Raw genomic sequence first — 26,188 nt, 5'->3', positions numbered from 1 at the left:
GCTCATTTGATTGAGTTTTCAGGGTGGTTAGTGCTACCTTTTATTTGTTTTCAAAATATGTTTGTCGGCCTAAATTATACATTTCACCTTTCTTTCTCAAGCTAACTGAGCATGTAAACAGCAGGCAGTGTACTTTTTTTGAAGGGGGTGGAGTCTAGACCTGTGACTTCATCAGTTTACTTAACTTTCTGTAATTTATGATTTTAGAGAATTTCATGAGACACATAGAGGTCCAATGACTTGATCAAATTTATGCCAGAGAGGATCTCAAACATAGTCCTGCCCTACGCCACATTGCCTTGTGAATACTGACAAAAATATCTTCCAAAATCAACAAAGTGTTATTGTTTTTTCCCCTGAGAGGGGAGAGGCAAGATACGGAAGGGAGCAGTGTTCAAGGGGAAGGCTAGGGAAATCCACAAATTTGAGGAAGTGGCTGGAAAATGTAAGAGTTCTAAGAAATGAATGAAAGAGCTATGTTTTCTTTTTTTTTTCCTTCTACATATTTATCTTCTGTATTAACACCACCTTCATTTCTGAATACATTTCTCCCTACCCACCTTCTTCTGCTACTGGACCATCTTGGTAACAAAGCATTAAAAAAAAGAATTTAAAGGGCAATTCAGCAAAACTAATGGAAGGTAAATGCAATGATCCACACCCATAATTCCCCATCTCTGCTAAGGAGGGAGGGAAATACCTTTGCTCCTCTCTTTTTTGAAGTGTTTGGTTGTTATATTCAATATTCATTACTCGATTTTTTTTTATTATTAGAGGCCCTTAATTCTATGGGGTTTTTTGTATAGGGTTTTCCTGTCTCATATTCACTCTGCATCAGTTGATATAAATCTTCTCATGCTTCAGTAGCACATCTTGCCAAAAAAAAAAAACCCACTTTATCATGGATTTGAAACGGGTCCTTTGCATGAACATAGATTTCAGGGTGTTCCAGAATCTGGAAAGCAGAGGCCCTATGTGCTTTGCCATCTCGCTTCTCATTGCACCTAGTTCCTTCAGTGTTGCTAGCCGGACAGCATCACTTCTGGCCCTGTTAATGACTGAACCCCTATTAAAGATGAGTCTGCATTGTGAGCCAAGTCGTACAGAGCTGCCTGGCCGGCAGAGTTTCTGGCTGGGGCCAGGTTTTCCCACACAGGAAGCTGAGCTCAAATGATGGGTAGCTCAGAGTCACAAATGTTGCCAAAGGGCCATTGAAGGCCACTGAATCACATAGTTTTTTGTATTTATTGCCGAGCTTTGACTTCCCTCCACCTTGAGTTCCTCTCTAGTGCATTTGGCTTTTTAGAAAGTTTAGAAAGTTAGAAAATGCTGTGCAAGCACAATTTTTTAAGCCTTCTCTTTCCTTCCCCCAGCAAAAAAAAAAAAAAAAAAAAAAAAGACAAAAATCACTGTCACTTCTCTCCTACTGTAGTCTACAGAGATTTTCATAGTGGATGGGAATTGGTATCTTAAGGTAATTGTAGCCAAGGTAGTAGGATGTTGAAGGTCTCCTCTAGTCCCCTTAAGGGATGTCCAGTATTTATGATCTCCAGCATTAAATATGGGGCTACTCATCCCCAACCTCTGTCTTGTATTCAGTCCCTTGGGATTATTACTGCCTTGGGCTGATTTTGAGCCTTCTATCCAATAAACTCAGAAAAGTTGTGCCATTGATCAAGATGAATAGGAATATTTGACAAAATTATGATTCAGGTCCTGCATAAGAAGAGTATTTGTTTCCATTTGATTCCTCTTGTGTATGATAATATCCCTAGCCAGGCTGTGTACCGATTTAGTTCAGCAACATCCCAGCTCCTAGCACAATGCCTGGGACATAATAGGCATTTCAATCAATGCTCTTTGGCTGATTGGGTGTGATCAATGCATATGTCCTAAGTGTGTCCTCTGTGTTCAAAATGAACCATATCTGGGGATAAAAAAGCACAAGGTACATCACCTGCCCTCAGGGAACTTAGAATGAAAGTGAGGCAGTAGGACCAAACAAATGAAAAAATAACTCCCAAACATCACGAGCCCCATGGCCAGTTAGTGCCGTAAGAAAGAGTTCTGAGAAATCCCGAGGGATCCATTTGGGCCAAGGTTAACAGGAAAAGTCTCACAGACTTAAACTGTGCCTTTATGAATGAATGAGTGGGATTTGCAGAAGCAGAAGGAAGGGAAGGCTTTGTAGAGAAGGGCAACATCCTGGAAAGAGATGGGGCACTACAGAAATATTGATGAGACATTGAGAATATCTGGCAGGCCATGGAGCCAACTTTTGTAGCTCTAAATCCTATATCTTTTTCCTTATACCAAATCAGTCTTTTTTTTCCCCTGGGGGTAGAAAGAAATGCGGGTATAGGAAAGGGAGCAGTGTTAGAGGAGAAGCAGACAATTGTTGCTTGACATCATACCAGCTAACTGGTTTGGCAGAGTTTTCACTTGCCTTGAGTGGACTCCCTAAGTGTATCCTCCAAACTGTTCTCACACACACACACACACACACCCTTTCTCTGTTCCATTCCACTGTCTGTTTGAGTTACACGTTCACCCTTTGCCTTGCCTTCGGCAAATGATTGTCTGGGCTCCCGGTTTGCAAACTTCTTCCCTTGAGTTTGCTTCTTATTAAAGATGTAAGGAGATGGGGAACAATTGTAAATGAGAATTCCCTATTGGCTTCAGATGGACACTCCATGCAAAAATCATCTTAAGGAAATTTGAATTCCTTGTGAGTTAACCTACTTTTCTGAAGAGGAAGCATTGTCTGGTTCAGTTTCTCTCACCCTCATTTTATTGAGTATCCAGGCCAGGGTATTCTGCTTGGTTTGCCTTTTTTATTAGAACCTCTCGATTGCTCGCATACCTTGAGAAAAAGACTCATTTTCCCTGGTGTGTAACAATTTCAATTAGTTCTTTGCTGATCCATGAACAACAAATGAACTTTCCCCGCTTGGGCTAATTGTTCACACGAGTGTCTCACTATGCAATTTATTTCCCCGGGACAACAGGGCCATTTTAATGTGCGATACTGCTGGGAAGTGTCCCAAGAAAAGTTGCTTGACATCTGAGGGGAGAGGAAGGGAAGAAGGAAGTAAACATGTTCCTCCTGGATCTTGTTTAGAACTATTAATTATCTTGGCCCACGTGTGTGGGCCAAGCTTCTTTTCTTCTCATCCTGTCATCACCTTTTGAACAAGGATTGGTATTGAAAAACAAGGGGAGAGAGATGCATAAACCCAAAAAGCTACAAAGGGGAGCAAAGGAAATAACGGAACCCTTGCACTCAGATGCCCCCAAGTAGAGCGCTAGCCTGCCTCTGATCTTAAGTTTCTCTGAGGAGGTGGCCAGGTGAGGCAGCAAATCAATTTCTTGGTTAAATGTTAAGATCCCCTGCAGAGTTGCCCATAGCCATGTGGGCTGTATTCCTTCATATCTCTCACTATGAAGAGTTTTACCATCTTGCTTAGAAAATTTTGAAGGTAAAATATACTTATACATCAGTAATGCAGTTTTGTACTTGAACAAGAAAAAGCCTCTTTACAGAGATCTCCAAAAGCACTGACTATAACTCAAAGGGATCAAAGATCCCTTCAGTAGCTCTAAAGAGAGATCACCCAACCTCCACTTGAATCCTTCCAATGATGGGGAACTCATTACGTTTTCAAAGATGCTCTCAGTTCTCCGTTGCAAAATTTTAATCATTAGGAAACTTTTATATGAGCCAAAATCTCTCTCTTCACAAGTTATAACCTTTGTTTCTAGTTTCACCTTCTGGGCCCAAGTATGGCCAGCCTCCAAGGTGAATAGTCTCGCTGCCTTTTTGTCACCCACTTTCATTGTCACATGAAATTGTAGATCGAGAGCTGGAAAAGAACTCAAAGCATTTGTCATCCAATCCTTTAAATTTATGGGTAAGTTGAGCCACAGAAGAGATTAAGTCACACAAGTAGGAAGTGGCCAGGTCAGATTTTACTATAGATCCTTGACCTCCCAAGCTGGAGGATAAGCTACGCAGTGTCTGGCACGTGATAAATACTGCCTTCTATTCCTTTCTGCTTTGGGAAAGTAGCAAGATTAAGGTGATCTAAGGTGGACCTAAAGAGGACTCAGTGAAAAGTCTTTAAAGAGAAGGAGAAGGAAAAGGTAGCTGACAAACCAAAGCGAAGGGAAACAAATTCACCTGGTTGGCCTTAAGGGAAAGCATTAGTGAGAAGTAATGGGAGGGTCAAACAGGACAACTGGGTGGTGCTGATAGTGGATAGAGTTCCAGACCCGGAGTCAAGAAGACCTAAATTCAAATCCAGCCTTGGACACTAGCTGTGTGACCCTGGGCACGCCACTTAACCCCATTTGCCTCAGTTTCCTCCTTTGTCAGATGAACTAGAGAACAAAATGGCAAACCACTTCGGGATCTTTGCCAGGAGAACCCCAAATGGGGTTATGGAGAGACCGAACCATCACACCATCTTCTACTTGCCCGTGCAAGTCAGACATTCCTGAAGATAAGTTTGGAGGGATAAATCCTATATTGCCCAATTCCCAAATTCCAGGTCTTTGAGTTTCCCAGTTAGTTGAGTCACTGGAGTCTGCTAGAGCTAATAGTAGGCACTTGACAAATGCTAGCTGAATTGGATTCTGAGAACTTGGCTGTCTTTTATTTGTCTTGTTAACGAGGGAATCGATTTGTTCTGTTTGGCCCCAGAGGGCACAACCCAGAGCAAAGGGTGGAAGTGGCAAAGAAGCCCACTGAGGCAGGATGTTGGGAGAAGCTTTCTAATAACTAGAGCTGCTCATAAGTGTAATAGATTATGCTAAAACCCCCCTTCTTTGGAGGTCTTCAAGCAGAGGATAGATGGTCTCTGAGGTCAGTTTCAGTTCTGAAATTCTGTGATGTTGGCTTTCAGAAGAATAAAAAAGCTTATTATAATCTCCCAGGCCATTTTCTAGAAGAAGCTTCTGTCTCTCTATTGAAATAGGTGAAAATTGCATTTGTGAATTATATGTGGCCTTTCCTGCTCTAAGACATTTTTTGGTTTGAGGGTTTTTTGTTTATTTTCTATCCAGAGCTTCCTCCTACCCACAAGGGAAAGTGGTATTCTGCTGCTCTGAACAGTGCTCCACTTTGGGATTCTGAGCTAATATTTCCAGGCTGTTAACCTACACATCTGGACTCACAGCAATCACATTTTAATGGCTTTCCTCCTTCATTATTGATCAACAGCATCCTTTCCTCCAGGAGGTGATGACTTTATTAGGGACTGCCTAAGATGCCCTGGCTTAAGGCAGTTGTCATCTTTCTCAGGAATTATGGCCCGGATTTGTTGGTGGATGAGGAGAAAACATCAAGTCATCTGGCCCATAATCTGCAGACGTGTCCCCAAATCCTGGTTTAGGCAGGCAAGGTGCCTGTTGTATAGTATATTTCCTTGCTGTATACCAGGCTGTGGACATATTTGATTCTCTCTATTTTCTTTCTAAGTGGTCATCCCCTCAGTTACAAGTGTTCCTTAGGCGTGAATGCCGCTCCTTCACACCATCCCCACCTGTGCTTGGGTCAGATTTCTACTGTAGAGCCCAAGTCATAAGAATTGATTTCTTTTCCCACAATTGTGAAATGTACCATCTAAGTCTTGCCCTTGCCACTTGCAATTCAGTTCAACCAGCATTTGTCAAGTGCCTACTCCTGACTCTCTGTACCCTTCAAAGGTACAAATTAGGGGCAGCTAGGTGGCGCAATGGATAGAGTATCGGCCCTGAAGTCAGAAGGAACTGAGTTCAAATCTTGTCTTAGACACTTAACACTTCCTAATTGTGTGACCCTGGGCAAGTCACTTAACCCCAATTGCCTCAGCCAAAAAAAAAAATTAAAAGTACAAATTAAACACTCCCTTAAGGATAGGATAAACACTCCCTATCCTTAAGGAATTTACATTTTACTGGAGTTCCTTGGGTTCTCAAAATAGTTATCTTCTGCATTATATATTAATCCCATGCTAATATATTGAAATTGATTCGAGGGGCTTGCTTTAGAAATGATGTAGTAACTAAAAATTTAAAACTTTAGAAGACTGGTAGAGAAGCAAGAGCCAAAGCTCTGTGTTCTAATTATGGCTCTTAGGCTTACTGGCTATGTGAGCCTAATCGATTTACTTAATCTCTATGGTCCTCAATTCATAAAATGAGGATGTTGGCCTGGAAGATGGTGTAAACCTCTCCTACCTCTGAGTCCTGTGTTTGAATCCCTTCTTTATTAGTTAAATACTCTATCATCCAAAGAATATGAGTTCAGTTTTTTAAAGAAGGGGAAAACACAACTGGCTGGCTGGCTGACTGGTTGTTGGATGGATGGATGGATGGATCAATCATTTCTTAAGGGTGTACTATATGCCAGATGCAATACTAAGCATGGAGAATAAGCAAAGACAAGCAGGAAGAAAGCTAGTCCCTCCACCCCCCGCAAGGAGCTTAGATTCTAATGGGGGGCATGCCAAGATGAGCTGAAAAGTACTTGGGCGGGAGGCTTCCAAGGTTCCAAAGGGAGATGGGGTCAATAAACCTAACTGTTGAAACATATCATATCCACAAAATGCCCAAATAATGGAATTTGGATCCAGTAATTTTAAGCCCTTTTGATGGCAATATTCATAACCATTCATTCCATCTCTTTAGTATTTAAGACTATGGCGAGTCCTTCTTAAAATGACACCGTAAGATGGGTAGGTCAAGTGCTATTCCTATTTTATAGGTGAGCAAACTGAGGCTTATTGAATCTCTTTGGCTTGTGTAGTGACACAACCGATAAAGTCTGTGGCAGAGCAGGGACCTTCTGCCTCCAAGTCAGCTATTTTTCTGCTGAAAGTAAATTGAAGCTGCAACTCTTGCTAGCCCCAGATGGGCTTTTGTGACCTTAAATCACATAGAGGCCCATCTTTAAAAGAATAAAAGTGAAAATGGCCCGGGTATTTTTCATATCCTCCCATTCAATCTCACAAGCTGCATATAGGTCATAGTGAATTATCATCATCTATGTATTATAACAATAGCCATTATTGAAAAGAAGGGAAGGAGAGACAAAGAGAATTCCTCACTGATCATACATTCCCAAAAAGGATGTAGTAAATGTAGTTGAGGAGTCGACACCAAACTAAATTGACCTGTCCATAGAAGTTTCTACAGTTTGGTTATTCCAAGCCTAATATAATTGAAACCAAAGCCCAGTGAATTGAAAAGTCTTGAGAGAAACAACAAGATCTGGTCAAAGAAGTGACTATATGTATATGTGGAAGAGGAGCAGCCTGTGGATTCTCAGCAGAATAAACCCTGGAGGCCATTGGTCTCAGTCGTAGCCCTTTCAGATTTGGAACAATCAGAAAATGGAGTTTGCTACTACCCAGACACAATCACCAAGCCAGGATCCCTTCAACCAAAATGCAACAGAGAAGGGAGGGTTGGCTATTCATGTCCCTGTCAAGATCTGACCCATCCAGTTTGATACACGGTCTTAAAAATTGTTTTCTAAGACCAGAAACTACTTGGAACTAATGGACACAGTCATTCCCATAGTCGGTCCTACTGGTTTCCTTAAAACAGCACACAAAAAAAACCATATCTGATTTTAGCAATATTAGAGGAAAGTTTAAATCATTTTGTAAGTTTTATAGATATGAAAGATGAATACTTCATGAAGATCATCAGGATTAATGGATATACACTATAAAACAGAACCTCTTTCCCTTCTGCCAGAGAATTAGCTTATCTCAAGGCAGTTTATAAAGTTGGCTTTCTAAACTGGTATTCCCTGATTTTATTCTTGGCCATAAAAATCACTCCTCTCGGTTTTGTAGAGAATATCAAGTGAACTTTTAAGGAATAGAACCTACTAGCATTAACTTAACTAGTTCAGATGTTCATGACCTCTCACTTGGACTACTGCAGGAGAGTGTTATCCTTCTCTATTCTCTCCTCTCTGCATCCTCCATTCATCCACCAAATTGATATTCCTAAAGCATAAATTTAAACGTCACTCTATTTCTCCGGAAGCTCCAGTGGCTTCCTCTTCCTTCCAGAATAAAATGCAAACTCCTCTGTTACCTATGTCAAGCCCCTCCTAGTCTGACTCCCAACTACCTTTCCAGGCAGCAAGTTGATCTATTTGCTTTTCCTCCTGCGCAAATTTAATATTCTATCTTCCACGTCCATGCCCTTTGGATAGGCTAACTCAAACAAATGAATAAATGAAGCATTTATTAAATGCTTACTGTGTGCAAAGAACCATTCTGAGCAATCTGTGCCTTTGAGGAGTTTGCCTTCCCATGAAAGAGATGGAACATTTCCAAGAATATGATTTGAAAAATCTTATGATTCTTAAGGTACAACAGCAAAAAAAAATAGTAATGTCTCTTCCTTAATGTGATCTTTTCTTATAAAATGGTATCGTTTTCTGATGTTGAACCATAAGACTTGAGTATAAGAACTTTCTTTCCTGGGTCTTCAGTAGCCATGTAGTAGACCATAGCCCCTGCAGGCCTGGTGACCAGGGTGCATCTCTATAGGGCTTGTTTCCCAGGATAGTGACTAGAAGCATTGTCTACTCCCAAGGCTCTTGGCATCCTGGTCTGAGGGAAAATGGTGGCTGGGTTGATATTAGCAGTTAGTGGTTCGCTTTATCTGGTCCACATTGTCTCTCTCCGAAAGCGCCCTGCTGCTTTGGCTGAATTAGATAACCTTCTCAGTGGCTGTCACTGGGTTGGCAATTGGTGGGATGTCGGGCCCATTCTCCATGGCAGTTGATTGATTATTGAATAGTGATTCCCTTGTAGAATTCTTAGTTTTCTTCAGAGCCTAGCTCAAGGGCCCCCTCCCCTTTTATAAGCCTTTTCTTACCCAGCTTCCTTCTATCCTAGTATTATTTTTTTAGAGGGTATTCCAAAAGTCTTACTGGAACATTAAGCTTTAATAGCTTAAAATTGCACCATGACTTTTAGAACATCCTGTATGTTATGAAACATTATGAAACGTTTTTCTCTGTTTCACAGGGTGCCTACCACACTGAAAGTACTTAATAAATGCTTAGTCAAAATGAATACAGTAATACCTCTCTAGTTCTGAATTAAGGGGGAGAAACAAAAAGTTCTAATTGTGGACTACCTTTAAAGAGGTGCTGAGTAACTGTAACTAGGACCAAATCTGGGTTACTTGTGTGCTCATTATGTGTAACTCCATGAACGGCTAGGAAGCCAAAGCTCCAAAAAAGTAGGACTTGTTAAGAGTGGGACGCTCTTGGGGATGGTCTAGAGCTGGAAGGAACATCAGAGACCATCTAGTTCCATGCCTTCATTTTACAGGTAAGGAAACTGAGGTCCACAGAGAACAAGGGACTTGCTCAAGATCACAAAAGAAGTAATTGCCAAAGTCGGGATTTGAACTTGAGGCCTCTGCACCCTGATGGTGCCCTTGGCTTGCTTCTCAGACCTTCTTTTATTCTGGAAACGAAGTCAAATTAATCCAGTTTTTTTTCTCTTGGTCAAAAGTTGGGTATGATTTGACTATAGATGGGTGAAGGAAAACATGATGGTGTTGGGGGGGGGTAGAGAGGGGAGACGGTCGAAGGGGAATGAATCTATACCAAATCAAATATTTAGCCAAAGTTTGAAATTGTGTTTAAGTTGAACCATTTCTTCTCAACAGAGAAATGACTGCCTCTCTGAACAAACCTTTCATATTACCATCCTATCTGTACTAAGCAAAATTGAAGTCATATTTCTTTAAAATATCCTTCTGTTTCTGCGACTTCTCTCAAAATTCTGATCTTTGGGTAAATTTGACCCAACAGACTACTGATGCCCATTTCTTCTTCCTCGACAGGTATCACAGTTGATAGGAATGGTTTCATTTATTTTGTGGATGGGACCATGATTCGGAAAATTGATCAGAATTCCGTGATCACAACCGTGATTGGCTCAAACGGACTGACATCCACACAGCCATTGAGCTGTGACTCGGGAATGGACATCACTCAGGTAGGCACTGCTGACTTGCAAGCATTATTACCAGGTGGCAAGGTGGCAATGAATAACAATTTTTTTCACATAGAAATTAAGTGGAAAGGAAGCCTATTTCGTCCATTATAATACCCCATAACTGAAGTTCGTTTCAGACGACTTCTTCCCGGCAAAGCAGTGTTGATGGGATTGGGGGAGGGGGAAGAATAAGCTGGGAAGGGAGTGATGTATGAAAAAAAAAGTGGATAAAAGGAGGGAATAAAATTTCATTCACTTAGCAGATAAGGCCTGTCTAAGTTATGTAACATATAAATAAAGAAATCATATCCTTGCCGTATCAGGAGGAAAGCAAAGCAGGCCCCCAGGTATTCCTGGAAAATAGCTAATTAGTCTCTGTTTGAAGACCTCCAACGAGAGGAAACCTACCCACTGCCTAGTGAGGCAGCCCATAACCCACTGGGACAGTGCTCACTGATGCCTTCCTAGCATGGAGCCCAGACTGGCTTCTTTGTAACTTCCACCCATTAATCTCGAATCTGCCCTCTGGGGCCCAGCAGAACAAACTCACTTCACTCCACTACACGGCTTTCCTTCCAAAAGACAGGGATCCTGCTCAGAGAAAAAAGTAATTCCTATTCTCACAAGCAGGGGGAAAAAGAGAAAGGGAGGGGAGGCAACAAGGTTGTCCGTGAAGAAGTAGAAGGGACCTCAGAGGCTGGCCAACTCTTCCATTTGGTAGCTGAGGAAACTGATTCCCAGAGAGCTAAGTTGACTTTGCCGAGATCACGAAGGTAGGCCCACTTGCAGAACTGGCATTTGAACCGGTCTTCTAACCTTAATTGCAACAGTTTTTTTTCTCTCTCTCTCCAACACCTTCCCTATAAAAGGCATCATTGAAATGGGCAGCCAACAGTGAACTGATTGCTAGCTGCTGTTTTTTGGTGAAGGAAGGCTTATACTGAACGTGAGAATGATTTTGTTTAACTAGCACTTGATCACCATTGTTATTAAGCGCCCACGTGGTACTAGGCAAAGCAGATTGAACCGAACTGTTCTGGATAAAATCCAGAACATCCCTTCAATTAGATATGCACAATGCAGCCTTTTGAAAAATCATTCCAGAGATAGGCCCTCTGCCCCTGGAAGTTTCAAAACCCAGCCACCTAGAACAATATCAGAATAATTACAAGGCAGTGTAAAAACAAGAGAGACAGCATGCGGTCCTAGCTATGGGGTCCCCCTGAGACTCGGGAAGCCTAGGGTCAAGTTTACCTAAGGAACCCATGTATGCTACAAACCAAATCCCTAAGTGCCAGGGAGCTCTATAACCAAGTCAGAGGCAGAGATGGTATGTTTATTACATCTAAAGATAACCTAAAGCAAGCGAGCGTGTTGCATGACAGAACATCTAAGAAGATCTGACAGGTTCAAACTTTGGGGTAAATCTAATAAGATGAAATTTTATAGTGAGAAATGTAAAATCATGCTCTTGAATTCAGAAAACCCACTCCACAAGTATAAGATGTAGGGAGGAATGACTAGATAGCAGTTTGTCTGAAAAAACAGTTGGGGCTTCTAGTGAACTGCTTTTTGTACAAGTCAGCCATGCAATGTGGAGGCCAGAAAAAAGTCATGTACTCTTGATCTGCCATCAGGAGGCAAAGCGGCAAAGCAGCAAGGCCTAGAGACATGATAGCCCCCTCTATTCTCTGCCCCCGGCAGAGTCCACAAGCTCTTGACCTTGAGCTGGAAAGGACTTTCAAGGCCAGTTCATCCAGATGTGGAAAATGAGACCCACAGAGATTAACTGACTTGCCTCAAGATCAAACAGGTACTAATTGTAAGAGCTTAGAAGTAATTGTCAGTACTTGAACCCAGGTCCTCTGAATCCAAACGCAGCATTCTTCCTATGGCACCATGCTGTCCCCATTCAGTCGTGAGCACCACATTTTAGTACGATCAGCTATCTTCAGGCATTTCAAGGGTGACGTGGAAGATCCATCACACTCGTTCTTTTTGGCCCCAGAGGTCTGAACTAGGTGGCGATGGAGAGAAGTTGCAGAAAGGCAAATTTTGTCTCGATTTAAGGAAAAACCCTCCTCATGGTGAAAACTTTCCCAAAATGGATGGGCTTAACCTGAGTCATGGTCTGCAGGCTAAAGCCAAAAGCTCGGTATTCCTTTTGAAGAATTAGATGGAAGCAACCAGGGTCATCATCAAGATAGTGAGAGGGATTCTGTCTCAGAATATGTAAGAGGTCCCCTTCAACTGCCCAGTTCTCTTCTACCTCATCATCAGAAGCTAGATTGGAGTTCAGTGTGTTTCTCTATCAGGTCTGCTGGATTTCACTGAAGCTCCTTAAGTTCCCAGATGTGTATACGTGAGACCCTCTGACTTGAATGTCGAGGAATTTATCTCATACTACATTTCTAAAGGAAAAAGGAAACTTATTAGCAAAAAGAATGACTATGGATAGAAGAAAATCAGTATCTTCTACCAAATTACAATAAATTAAACTCAAAGATAAAATAGAACGAAATTACAGACTTGGGCAGAGAATTAAAGAAACTGTAGTTGATAGATCTAGTGGAGGAACTGAATACAAAATGATTAATAATAATAGCTAAGAGGGGAAGGGGAGGGAATAAAAGAAGCATTTATATAGTGTTTATTCTCTGTCAGTCTAAATATATTATCTCACCTGATCTTTACCACAAACCTGAGAGGCAGCTTCTATTATAATCCCCATTTTACAGATGAGGAGACTGAGACAGGTACAGGTCAAGTGCTCACAAAGAGTCACGTAGCCAGCGGATGAGGTGAACTTTGAACTCGCCTCTTCCCAACCTGAATATTCTACTTTATCCACTGCATCATCAGCTAGTGTTTTAAAGTTTCTATAGTGTTGGGGAAGCTAGGTGGCATAGTGGATAGACCACCAGCCCTGTAGTAAGGAGGACCTGAGTTCAAATGTGACCTCAGATACTTAACACTTCCTAGCTATGTGAACCTGGGCAAGTCACTTAACTCCAATTGCCTCAGCAAAAAAAAAAAAGGTTCCAAAGTTTCAAATACATCTGGTTTCAAATACATAAGAAATATTCACAGAAGTTATAGTCGAAGTCCGAAAGAAGCCATAAAATTCAGAAAGGCAAACTTTTAAGTCCTACATGATAGGAATAAAAATAATCAGCTAATAAACACCTACTGTATGCCAAGCATTATATTATGTACTAGAGGTAAAAATACAAAAATAAAACAGCCCTCACCAAGGGCATTCAGCAAAGAGATGCATTGGGCAGAGGAAAGAACATACACATCATATGTTGAATACATATGGAGCAAATGAAGGTCGTTTGAGTGTGAAGAAAGAGACTGAGAGCAGATATTGGCATGGGAGCTGTGAAGGTGTGGATTCCAGGTGGACAGCATGTACACAGAGGCAAGAAACTGAGTGTCACGTGAGAGGAAAAGGGAAGAAGGCAAGTTTGTTCGGATTGGAGAGTGTGTCAAAGTCTATGTGGCATATGGTCAAGTTGGAAAAGTTGGTAGAAATGCCATGTCATGAATGGGTTCAAATGCCAAAACAGGATTTTCTGTTTGACTCTAGAAGTGATGGGGGTAAATGGGACAGGGTTGGGGGACTGGTGAGATGGTCAGACCTGCACTTAAGGAAGATCACTTTGGCAACTGAGTGGAGGTTAGAATGGAGTAGGGAGAGACTTGAGATGGGGAGACCTAGCAGCAACCCATGGCAGCCATCCAGATGAAGAGTAAATCATCAAGTCCCCAGATGTGTCACAGCCTAGAGGAAAACCGAGAAAAAGGATGTCCCAGTCCTTAAAGGATTAGAAGACTCTGATCAGATCAGATGGCGTGCATCGTGTAAGCTTTGGCTCCTTTGTCCAATGGTGTCCTGGCAGATCAGTCCTTAGTTTTTCCTAGAACTAGGCCCTCCCGACTGAGGTTGACTGGGCCTAGTGAGGAGAGGGCTGAGTAGTGAGCTTCATAGTGTTGTTTATAGCAGTACTTAGAATGATCCAGTTGGGCTTACAACAGTAGTTCGGTTTCATATTTCAGTAAATCAAAAAATATGGATTTTTGAACAAATGTCTGAATGAATAAGAACAGCTGGCCTCTGTCTCTGCCGACAGGAGGGTATGAAAAGGGGAAACGGGGGTTGTAGTTGCAGGGAGGAAAGAAGTAATTCGGCCTTCGGAAGAATTCTCTGACTCAGAAGACTATTACCAAAGGAAGTGGCAAATGGCGGGACCCGAGCCTAGCCTTAGGACTCCCTAGGGTTTACTCTGTTGAAAATCTCACCTCTGCATTTATAAGCAAAGAGTGCTTGCCTTTTGAGGCAATGACGCTATAGTGTTCTAACTTGTGAATTTTCCAATCAGAGTTCCAATCAGTTCTCCAATCAGAGAGGCTTCTCTTTTTTACGGTCCCCTGGGTTTCCTAAGCTACTTTGGGCAGTATTTCTACCTATAAAGGTAAGAGTCTTTTCCTGACCCTGATTCTTCCTCGCCCTCCACTCTCATCTGTTCTCTCCTTGAACAGACTACAGCTCAAGAGAAATGAGCCCTCAACAAGTGGAGCAATCTTTAGCAAGCCTTCCCACCATGTGCAGGCTTGAGAAAGTTCAGCTAAAGTGAGCCGTGTTGTAGAACCTTGGTAGGCTTTCTCCAGATACCCCACTAAGGACTTGGCAGGACCTACTACCACTAGATTTTTTCGAGTCTTTCAACCTCACAGAAGCTACATGAAGGCAAGCTGCATGAGTACTTTTTTATGTTTAATTGATTTTTTTTTATCTCTGTCACTTTCCAGTGACTGACCTTCCGTCCTCCGATAGAATTGTGCCTTATAACTAAGTATGGGCAAGCAATGTGGTCACATCTGACTGTGTAGCCCTCATTCTGCTCCTAGAGGTAGTTTCCTACCTCTTTGATGGTATGTTTCACCATCGGATGTGACTTTTCACTCATTCTTCAAATGAGCAACCCCCCAACACACACACATACATGTATACACACCACACACAACAGCATTCAAAAGAATATCATTTCATGAGAAATGGAACTTCTCCAGGCTTCATTCGAAACATGCCCCCCTCTCCTCAGGAAGATACAGCTTGTCCATTTTGAGTTTGGGGGAAGGAGACTACATGCCCTCCTGTTTGTTTTTCGTGATTATGAAGGAGGTTCAAGCCTGAAGAGAATTTTGCTTTGGGCTAATCATATAGTTTCACATCTTTTAGAGATTAATTTACCACATGAAAACTTTCAAGCTACTAAGGGAAACAACTCCCCGAAGGAAGCCTCTCCACCTCTGTGCTTTAGAAGAAGACACTGTATTTAGCGAAGTGACAAATGTGATGCAGTCTGGGATATTCGGCTTATTCCCAGAATCGGTGCTCAGTGGTACTTGGGAAACGGGTTAATTAAATCTTTTTTATCTCTCAAAAATAGCATTTTCTTTGATAACCAAATCAGCCATTTCTTCAAAATCCTTATATTTTCTGATTTAGCAAAATATGAAACCAACCTTGGGTAAACTCAGAGGCAGAACTGAACCCTTTCATGGCCTACGTTAAACAAGGAGATGAGTTGCTTATGAAAAAGGAAATCCAAATCTAGATTGCTGCTTTTGAGTGAGCTTGCCCTGCTTATTCAGTAGCATCTCACCTGCTCCAAGAATCTACTAGCCCTGGAATGGGAAAGTAGGCCAAAGCCAGCCTCTTGGTGATAGAACCACTTTTTTTTTGTCTGAGGCAATTGGGGTTGAGTTGAGTTCCCAGGGTTACACAACTAGGAAGTGTTAAGTGTCTGAGACCAGATTTGAACTCAGGTCCTCCTGGACAGAACCACTTTTTAAGTGATATTTGATCTTCCATATCAGTTTCAATACTAGTCACTCACATATAAAATATATAGACTTTCTGGCTTTCATATAAAAATGATGCTATTCAGTGTCTGTAAGCTGCCACTGTGGAATCTCTTTTCCCAAGGCAGAGATGGCCGTGCACCGATTCAGTCACAGTTGTAGCCCAGCTTTCCAGTAAACCACATTGATCTCTCCCAACCTGGCCAGGTTGTGCAACCTATGAGCATAGTAGCTACTCAAAAACCAAAGGAGTGAAATTCTAGCTGGGCTTCTTCAAAATTTTCTTAGCCATTCAACTTGGTACAAGTAGATGCTCTGTTTTCTGCTACTGTGATCCAGAAAAAAAAAGTTATGAAATTTGTTGGGAGGAGTGGAGTAGTTGAGGAACACCTCCAGAAATGAAATCTTCCTTTCTTAAATGTTTGTTTTGTTTCCTTCCCAAGAAAGCTTTCCTATCCTTTTTCACCCATTAATAGTACAGCTGATATGGGAGTTTAGATTCTTCAGGGGCCATTTGCTTTTCTCTGTTTATTCCCAACACGCATCTACATGTCCACAGATGGAGATAAGAATGAACTCTTATGAACAAAGACTATATCAATTGAAATTCTCTGTAGGGACAAATTTCTGAATTTCTCTAGAATTAAGAGATCTAATAATAACAAGCTTACTTGAACAAAGGGATTAAGGAAAAATGAAAGTTTTTTTAAGTTCTCATTACCTATCCCTCAATGAGAATCTTGCTCCACCCCCAAAAGAAAAGGACCTTCCATGACTATAAGAGATCACTAAAAGAAAGGTCAGTTTTCAGGAGCAAAAGTCTGCCAGGGCTGCAATCTAGAAGCACTAGTGCTGCAAAGTAACAAACTACTGGTGCAGGTGAAAGCAGGCTTTGAACTGCTTGTGCCAGACCAGATAACTGAGGGAGAGGAATAGATCACCAAAGCAGAAACTATATGCTTGTGAGGTACTGTGCGGCACTCTGCCAAACCTGAGGGAAAGAGCAGAACATCCATCTAATGCCAGTTCTGGCCAAGCAAAAATCATTTAGGACAGAGACCTAGATTGGTGAACTAAATTTCCTATGTTGGAGAAGATAGAAACGCTTCGAGATCTAGTTCTCAAGAAAAGCACAATTAAAATAATCTCACAGACTAGTCAAGTAGATGATGGCAATTAGAGATTTTGTGATGACTCATCAATAGAGACAGCATCCAATAATGGCTAAAGAAATGATCTCAAAGCTGAAAAGACCTGGATCATTTCCCACCTTTCCCACACATCGTCATTATGACTTTGAGCTTGTCTCCTGACCTCTAGATATTCTAGACAACTCTATAAAACTGTAAATTTCAAAGAAAGTGTTGAGTTCTGTAGAAAGAGTTTCTTTACCCAAGGGGTCCCTAAACTGGTAAAATCACAGGTCCAGTCTCATCCCTGTGATATTGACTCATCATAAATTTCTTGAAACGTAAAGACAAAGGAACAAAGATGCTTTGGCAGAGTGATCATAACAAATTTGTAATGCAGTTTCCAAATTCAAATGTACTCCAACATAAAAATATCAATCCTTCACCCCAGTTTTTTTTTCCTAGAAAGCACACATTCCTCCTTGTTCCATTCCTTCCAAGAGCTACCTTTTTAGTTGTTGTTCAATCATTTCAATCACATTCGACTCTTTGGTGGCCCCTGACATAAAACCATTAGCCATCAAATATTGATTTAAAGTATATTTAGAGTTTATCAGAGTTTATGATAAAACTGAGAAAAGAGTTTCGTGGCTAAAGAAAGTTGAAATTATAGTTAACGACATAAAATCCAGTCCCTGTAACTAAGTAAATTGAATATCGGGCCTTTATGAACTGTGTCCATGTCACTATCGGTTTATAGGAAAACACCTATTCACAGATCAATATCTTGAGCAGTTGTATATGGTCTTGAGGATCTTCATATCTAAGTACTGGAAAATTCTAATAGGTTCATTATTTTGTTTCATCATGTGTCAAAGGTAACACGATGTTTGCACTAGTGGAAGCACAAATTCCGTCAAAGAAACTCGTTTAGTTTTTTGTCATCCTGCCTGGCTGTTTGCAAATAGGTATGCTGATCCTACAGGGGCTAAAGAGCATAGATTGTGGCTCTAACATAGTCATCCAGGAAGAGCGGTTTGTTTGCCAAAAGCAGGTCTTTGAATATCTGTTGATATTAAAATTGAAATCATTGAATAACTATTTTGTTATCACTGAGATAGTCCAAATCCTTCCTTTCTTCCAAAAGTATAATGTCAATTATGGTAGTGGCTGGTTAGCTCAAAAGGAGGCAAGAAGGCAAAGGGGGTTGAAATATTTTCCTTTTCAGTCTTCCCCTAGATCTTTCAAACTGACTGAACTAGCATCCACCCGTCAAAGTTTATCTGGTCTAACTCCAAAAAAGCAAAGCGACAAAAGGTAGGGAAGAAGCGATAGTCCCTCTCGCCTCAGAGCACAGAAGCTCTTAAGTTTGAGGGCATTTAGAGGCTGGTTCATCCATCGAGTTCATTGACTTGCCTCAAGGTCACAAAGCACTAAATGTCACAGGGGAAGTAAGTAGCTGGTCCTCCAAGTCCAAATCCAGGACAGTATCCTACTTCCCCAGAGAGAACAGTAAGCTCAATATGAGTCAGCAGTATATGGCTTCCCCAAAAGTTGATATGTTCATGGACTACAGTAAATAAGGCATGACTTCCCAAGAACAAGGCATTGATAGCTCTTTAATACCCTCTTGGTCCGACAGTAGCTGGAGTATTGGACTTTGAATTCATGTCATATATGAGGATCAGGTAAAGGAATTGGACATGAAAATAAGAGAAGGCTCGGTATTTGAAAAGCTATCAAATGTGAAAGAGAGTTCAACCTTGTTCTCCTTGACCCCTGATGTAAAAAGCAAGAGCAGTGGGTAAAAGTTGCCCAAAAAAGGCAGCTTTGGGCTTAAAGATTTCTTAACTCTCACAAAGTGGAATGAGCTGTCTCTGATGGTGATGGCTCCTCCCTTTCTCCTTGGAGGTCTTGAGTAGGACCCGGATGCCCATTATAACACATCATGGTATAATAGGGGTTTGTGCAGGTATGGATCTGACTAGATTCCCATTATGTTCCTTTCCAACTTTCACATTGTATAACTCTGTGACATAAATAAAATCCTCTGTGTCGTCTTCTTTCCACACAAAGGACAGTTGCATTTTGGCTCTCATTAAAATGATGAAAAAAATGTATCTTTAAAGTTCAGGCAGAGTCACAAGTGCAAACTTCTAGCCAAGCACCCAGACTTCTGAATGGCTCGGTCTTTTAAATCTTGCCCTTGACAGGCAGTAAAACCTGTTCTCTAAGATACTATTGTCTGTGGCTGGTTAGCTCAGTTTGTTGGAGACTGGTGCTAATAAGGCTGAGATCAGGGGCTCAATCAACCTTCTGAGCCAGTCTGTTTCACTCAGTTACTGTGCCTTTCAATCTGGCTAGCTCTCTGGTAAAGTACATGCTGTTGGGCCTAGAAAAAGATTGCTAGACCTTTAGCAGCAGGCACCATCTATTGGTAAAAACAACACTGAAGTACATGGCCAGCCTGGATTGGTCTCTCTCTGTCTCTTCTCTTCTCGTCCCTTCTCTTTCTCTTCTTTCTCCTCTTCATCCTCCTCCTCTTCCTTCTTCTTCTTTTTCTTCTCTCTCTCTCTCTCTCTCTCTCTCTCTCTCTCTCTCTCTCTTTCCTCCAGTTTTTGTGTCTTTACCCAGGTTGTCCCTAATACCCAGAGTGCATTGATTTTCTTGTCAATACTACTTCTTAAAACTCCTTACTTCATTCAGAATTTATTGATTTTCTTGTCAATACTACTTCTTAAAACTCCTTACTTCATTCAGAATTTAAGTATCACCTCTTACATGAAGCTTTTCCTTATTTCTCTATCTGCTAGTGCTCTCCTCTTTCACACACACACACACACACACACACACACAAATATTTTTTATTTCTTTCACTTTTACTTATATAGGTATATATTTCCACCTTTGTCCTATAAGTTAATTGAGCATGATCAGATTGTATTTTTTTATGCTCAACATATAGCTGTCCAGCTTGGCACATATTGAGTGTTTAATAAATGTTTGGTAGTTGATTAATTGACCTGTTAAGGAGTTTGTAGAAGAGGTTCTAGGCCCCTAGATGGAAGAGAATAGATTCTAGGTAGAAGTGAATAGCACTCCCCTCTACCGAGGCAGAGAAGGAAATCATTTGAGAGTAATCATGTCTCCCCTGTTCTGTATTTGAAAAGGTGATTTTTGGAATTCAACTGAAAGACTATATACATTTGTCCCTACTGAATTTTGTCCTTTCGAGTCAGCCTAATGCTTCAGCCTGACAAAATCTTTTGTATGATCCCGACTCTGCCTTTATCTGAGACATTCATAGAAAATTTGAAACCAGCATAGGGTCAAGCACAGATAGATCCCTAGAATACTATACTTCAGACCCTCTGCAAATAGAAACTCCTCTGGCATTTAAATCTCTTCAAAATATGTCCCCTTTCCAGTCTTCCTAGTTTGCCCCTCCCCACCCTTTCCCCATCCAGCCATTCTGTACTACTTGCTCTCTCAAAACGTGATCTTCTACCTCTGACCTTGGTTCTTTTGTATTGGTTGTTCCAATGCTTAAAATTCTCTGTGTCCTCATCCCTGTCTCATGTAATCTCCAATTTCCTTCAAGATTAAGTTCAGGTGCCTGTATTAAACCTTTCTTAATCTCCCTAGTTGCTATCCCCTTCCTTCTCAAAACTACCTTATATTTGTTTTGTCCATTTGTGGACATTATTGTCACGTTAAACGTGACATTTAAGTCATTGATCTGGATGTAAGGTTAAGAAAAGTTTTCCTTCCCCTGCCTCCCACCTTTGGCGTTTGGGTATCGCCAGTCAGTACCCACAAAACCCAGAAATTCCTCTATGGCTATCACCATGGCTTCAGTTCAGAATCCCCACTCATTCTGGGTATCGCTCCTATGGGCGTCCTTAAATCTCCAGAACAGGAAGTAAACAACTGTCTCCTTCAAACTACATCTCCCACAAATCCTTGTAGCCAAGCTCTAGCTCAAAAAACTGCTTCATAGGTCTATACTTATTTATGTCCGTGTTATCTTACATATTAAAATGTAAGCTCCTTGAGAGGAGGGACTGTTTGATTGTTTTGGATTTGTATTCCCAGCACCAAGGATAGCTAAGTCAGTCAGCACTTAAATGTGTGATTGATGGATTAACTGACTTTGAGCCAACAGGGACTCCACCTCAAACCAAGTCATTCCATTAGTTTCAAATCCTTATTGTCCAGTCTAAACATTTCCATCTTTTCAAGAATGCTGTGAGAGGTGTTGCCACATGCTTGCCAAAATATAAGTAAACTATATGCCATTCTCATGATCTCCTCATTTATTAGTAATCATATCAAAAAGTGAGATAAGGTTAGTCTGACATGACTTATTATAAATAAAGTCATGCTGCATTCTTGTAGTCACCACCTTTCTGGATTTTTACTAATGATTTCTTCAGTGATTTCTCAGAGAATTTCCCCAGTAATCTAAGTCACAATCACCAGACGATTCTTTGTAGTATTTTGTTCTCTTTCTTTCTTTTGAAAGTAAGGACAGTTTCTTTTCTCCAGCCCTGTTTTCAAGAGTCTTTCAGAGATCACTGATAGTGGTTCAGCAGTCGCATTAACTGGTTGTTTCACTAAATAAGAATATAGCTAATTTGGACTTCTTGATTCTTCAGAGACAACTTGGTGTTCTCTTACTGTCTCTGTTTATCTGTCATATCAGGGTAAAGGATTCTGCCTTAGCTTCCCAGTTCTGCCAGACCTCTCTGAAAAACAAAACCGAGCTCGATGGGGAGAAATTACAACGAGACAGAATTAAGACTTGAAGTCAGGGCCAAACTTCCTACCGTACAAAAGTAGCTAGCTCCTTTCCAATAAAGGTCTTCAAACACAAACTGAATGATCACTTCTTGGGTATGATGTAGTGGGCATTCTTTTTCAAATATGGATTGGATTCAACAGTCACAAAGTTCTCTTCAATCTCTAATAATGTCTTCTTCTTGCGTTGTCTTCCATGGGTTTCATTCCCCCATAATCTTTGCCTATTACAAACAAGGAAAAGAGATGCCATTGCTTTCCTAAGAGGTGTCATCAGATTTTCCGGTTGAGGGAAAGATACTTTCTGTAGAAGGCTTTATTCTATTCCTTTTATAAATCTGAAGAAGCTCAGGCAATATCAGTGTCAAATAACGTGAAGGCCATTTGAAAACTGACAGAAAGTGACGCTAACAATCCGGAGCCATGAAAAACTAGAATGTAGAATTGGCAGAGCACCTAGCAAGGAGAGCTCAGCCCCGTCAGTCACTGTATCTTCCCTGGGGCTGGTGCACTGCATAAGAGATAATCATATACTCCCTGAAAAGCCATCCTGAAGAAACCTCCAAGATCACAATCAGAGTCACTTTTTAAATGAACCAAAAGGCTCAAAGTATAGGGAAGAAAGGAAATTAGGAGTGTCACATTTGGGGCAGGGTTTGTGGGCCGGGGTGGGTGGGGGGGATCTTTTTGGAAACACCTGGTTTTTTGTTTTTTTTTTTTTTAGTGAGGCAGAACTCTAAGATGAAAATTAGAGTGATGGATGATCTGTATGGACTTTTGAGACTGATCCATAGAAAAATATTTTTAAAAGTCAGCCAGGAAGCAGACCTTCGAATTCCTGTAGGATCAACATAATGGAGATAGCAAAAGAAATGATCAGTAGCATCACCAGCAGGTTAAGAGCTCTGATACAAACCAGAGAGAATCTTGAGTAATGGACTCAAAATTGTTAGCTGTGGAAGTAGTTATATAGGTCAAATATGATTTCCAGAATGTGGTCAAGAAATCCAGTGATATTTTTAGACAAAGAAGTTGAGAAGAAAATCTGACTGATGTTCCCTTCACCAATGCAGATCACAAATGTTCTTTGCCTTTAATAGAGAGTCTTCAAAGTTATCCGTGTCATGACTTAGAGCCATAAGTCATCTTAGAGGCCAGTAATCCAACCTTCTCATTTTGCAGATGGGGAGTCTCATAGAACTTTGGCATCTTACCCAAGGTTATAGCGTCCCAACCCAGGAAGTCATTGGAGTCCAAGTCCAGTGCCCTTTCTACCATGCCACACTCTCTTTCCTTATGTGTTGCTGTGACCACAAAAGTGTATTTCCTGGTAGCCAGCCTCTTTAAATTCCATTTCCCAGGAGGCATTACTAGGCCTCTTCCAGAAGTATTTCCAGTTTAGAAACCTGCTAGAACTGAGTAGGACTTCTTTTAGAAGGTTTTATTCTTTTTCATGTCATTCTACTCCAGAAAACTCTTTAGTTCCCTTGGGGAGATCGAATACTACCAGAGAGAGAAGGAAAATTGTCTTCATTTTTTATGGATTTCATTGTCCTTAGCACTTCTTAGTATTTTGAGTTGGGCTAATAAATAAGCTCTATCCTATCTCATTTGTATTGTTATCCCATGTGTTGGCTCAGGAAGCGACAGCCCTTTAACTTCTCAGTGGAGATTTAAATGCATCGGTATGCTAGAGCCATTTTCTACCCGTTTGTGAAAGTTGGTTGTTTAAATTTTCAGCGTGAGCATCTACTTTTTAGAAATCAGCAAACTCTACAAGTCAGAGCTCGATTTTTGTTTTGTTGATTGTCTAGACTTAAGAAAATGATGGGGGGAAAACATTAGTGCAATGTAAATATTTTTTACACACACGTCTGACACACCAAGTGTGTCAGACGTGTGTATAAAAAATATTTGTGAAAGAAAGAGGACTTTTTTTATAATTGTCCTTCAGAAGCAACAAGTTGGTGAACATTGAAACAGTCTGTTCCTCCTGTGGCCTCTCCCTCCAGTTCAGTCCTTTGGATGAGAAAGCTCCCTGTGGAGCCTACTTCACAGTTCCTTCGGGGCCCCTCTGTGCGTTGTCCTTCCTAGACTGCCCTGCCAAGTTACATGTAAGCTTATTTCCCTTATTAATAGACCCATTCTGTGGGAACCAAGCCCTTCGGTGGCCAAAGGTAGAGAAAAAAAAGAGGACAGTCTTTGAAGTAAAGTTGACCCATTGCCACTGATCCCTGAGTAGGAGAAGAGAGGAAGGAGGTGAAGATCTTGAGTAACTGATCTTCCTAGCTGAACTGGGTGTTGGGTTGAAGAAGGCTGGGGAGCAGCCAGCATGGGGGCCAAAGTTCCTGGAAATCTGTCTAGGGTGGAAAGAGCTGGAGAGCTGGAAAGAGCCCTCCTCATATTGGAGAAATCTCTGTTAAACATTTATTAGCATACCTTTGCCTAAAGCCTCCAAGATTTAACTTAGTCCACATAAATCCAAAGCTTTGGTTCCAGATCAGTGAATCTGGCAATTTCTTTTTCTTTTCAGAATGGTTTGGGGGTTATCATATAGCTATAGCCCAAGAGGTGCCTGGAACTCGTGGAAAATAAATGGGGTGTGATGGGAAAAGTTAAAAGGATATTACAAGTGTGACAATCACCATAGAGAATACATACCGTACTTCATATCCGTCCCAAGGGGGTATGCCCAGAATTGCCCCGGGAGATCCGTACCTGGGAAGACACATCAGCTCTACTGAGTACCAAAATTATCCATTTCTCTGAGTACTTTTCGGGATTAATTAGTTAAATCCGGACTATACATCTGGATATTTAATTTGCATTTGAATTTTCCCCCATAGGATCCTGATGCTTTATTTGATTCAAATTCTAAATTAACAGGATTCTTAAACTACCTGTGGGCCTGTTTGGTCTGAAAGTCATATCCCTTCTAGACAAGTTTTCAATTAGCGTAGGAAGCATGTAGGAGACTCAGGAAGAGTTAGTGCTGTCAGGATCTGACATCCCACCAGTTCATTTTTCTCTGCCCAAGGTTAGTTCTCCGGGAAATCAAGCTTGTGGGGGTGGGGAAGGGGGAAGGAGAAGGCAAGTATCAGCAGCTTGTCTGTAAACCAATGACCTTTTACGGCCATTTATTTTTTAAATTAATCGATTGTGATGGAATGGGACAACTGTCATACATTTGGACAGATTCCCAGAGTATCAGTTCACTATAGTTTCTGAGGATTTCCACTGCTGTCTCCCCACCCCGCCCCCCATCTCCCAACATCCCACTGCAGAAAACTGTAGTTTATTGCCACACAGACCAAGAGCTAGTGGCTAGTTGAGCTCAAGGGAATCTATTTGCACTCCATCGCCAATGGCCCCAAGTAGTTTGCAGTTCTGGGATTTCTCTCTAGCTAATACATGTAAATTCTTATTCCCGAAGCAAACTCAAATGGTTTCGTTTATATATTAGATCATATATTATATAAATGTCTTGGTGACAAATAGAGTTTCCCATTTCAAGGAAGCCTCTTTCAAAAACTTAACTTGGAAAGGTGTACTTAATATAGGAGAAAAAGGAAAGAAAGAGGGAAAAGGGGGGGATAGAGGCAGGGATGGGGGAGGCAACAGGGGAGATGGAGACAGTAAAGATCCGACTTTAGGAAAATCAATGACCAATCTACAAATCAAGCACATATCTTTTGCCCGAGCGGTTTGAGACACCCAGCCACTGAGCCAAGTCAAATGGGAATTGAAAGAGACCCGCACAGTCTAGTTAGGTTTCTCAGAAGCACAAAGGCCATTTTAGTCTCCGGGAACTGCCAGAGGTAACTGTACTTGATGGCCAAGAAAACAACCACCATAGCCGGTGTCTTTGGGAGGCAATAATCAGTCCGATAAATATGACACTGATATTATGGGCTTAAATCAAGTCGGGCGAGGTGGAGAATTAAGCAGCTTATCTTCCAGGTCCAAGCCTTTATCTCAAGGGCAGCTTTGCGAGTGCAGAAGAGAGAATTGTCAGAACGGTGTGCTCACTCTGCCTGGCCGGCTGTGGTCTGTCCCGGGCTTTCTGAGAGGGGCTAGCAGGAGCGATGAGTCCCCCGGTTTTACTTTCGTATCAGCAACTCAAGTTGAGCAAAATAGGAATTTGGCAGGGGGATAAATCCCCTTCCTCCCCTTTTTTGCTCTCACCCACTGGGGGACAATGTTCACGATCATAGTACCCACTGAGAGCTGTCTGTAACTTAGTGTACAGCCAGCAACATAGAGGCCGAGGAATGGAGTGGACATACTGGAGAAGATGATGCTCTGGCAGCTTGGTGCAAGGGAGGGAGGAAGACCTAAGTTTAAATCCAGCCTCAGACACCTAAAAGC

General features: G+C 41.4%; 1 protein-coding gene across 4 annotated transcripts in view; it reads left to right on the top strand.

Annotated features, from left to right (window-relative positions):
• The window catches only part of TENM1 (teneurin transmembrane protein 1), a 784,948-nt gene that overhangs the window by 726,140 nt on the left and 32,620 nt on the right, over positions 1-26,188 (top strand). For all 4 annotated transcript variants that reach the window (XM_031945150.1, XM_031945147.1, XM_031945148.1 and 1 more), the window contains one exon: positions 9,865-10,019. In XM_031945150.1, the coding sequence (XP_031801010.1) occupies positions 9,865-10,019 (155 nt within the window). The remainder of the gene's footprint in view (positions 1-9,864; positions 10,020-26,188) is intronic.

Source organism: Sarcophilus harrisii, chromosome X (assembly GCF_902635505.1).
Source record: "Sarcophilus harrisii chromosome X, mSarHar1.11, whole genome shotgun sequence".
Lineage (NCBI taxonomy): Eukaryota > Metazoa > Chordata > Mammalia > Dasyuromorphia > Dasyuridae > Sarcophilus > Sarcophilus harrisii.
The sequence above is the reverse complement of the archived record's forward strand: the minus strand, read 5'-3'. Positions and strand labels throughout refer to the sequence as shown.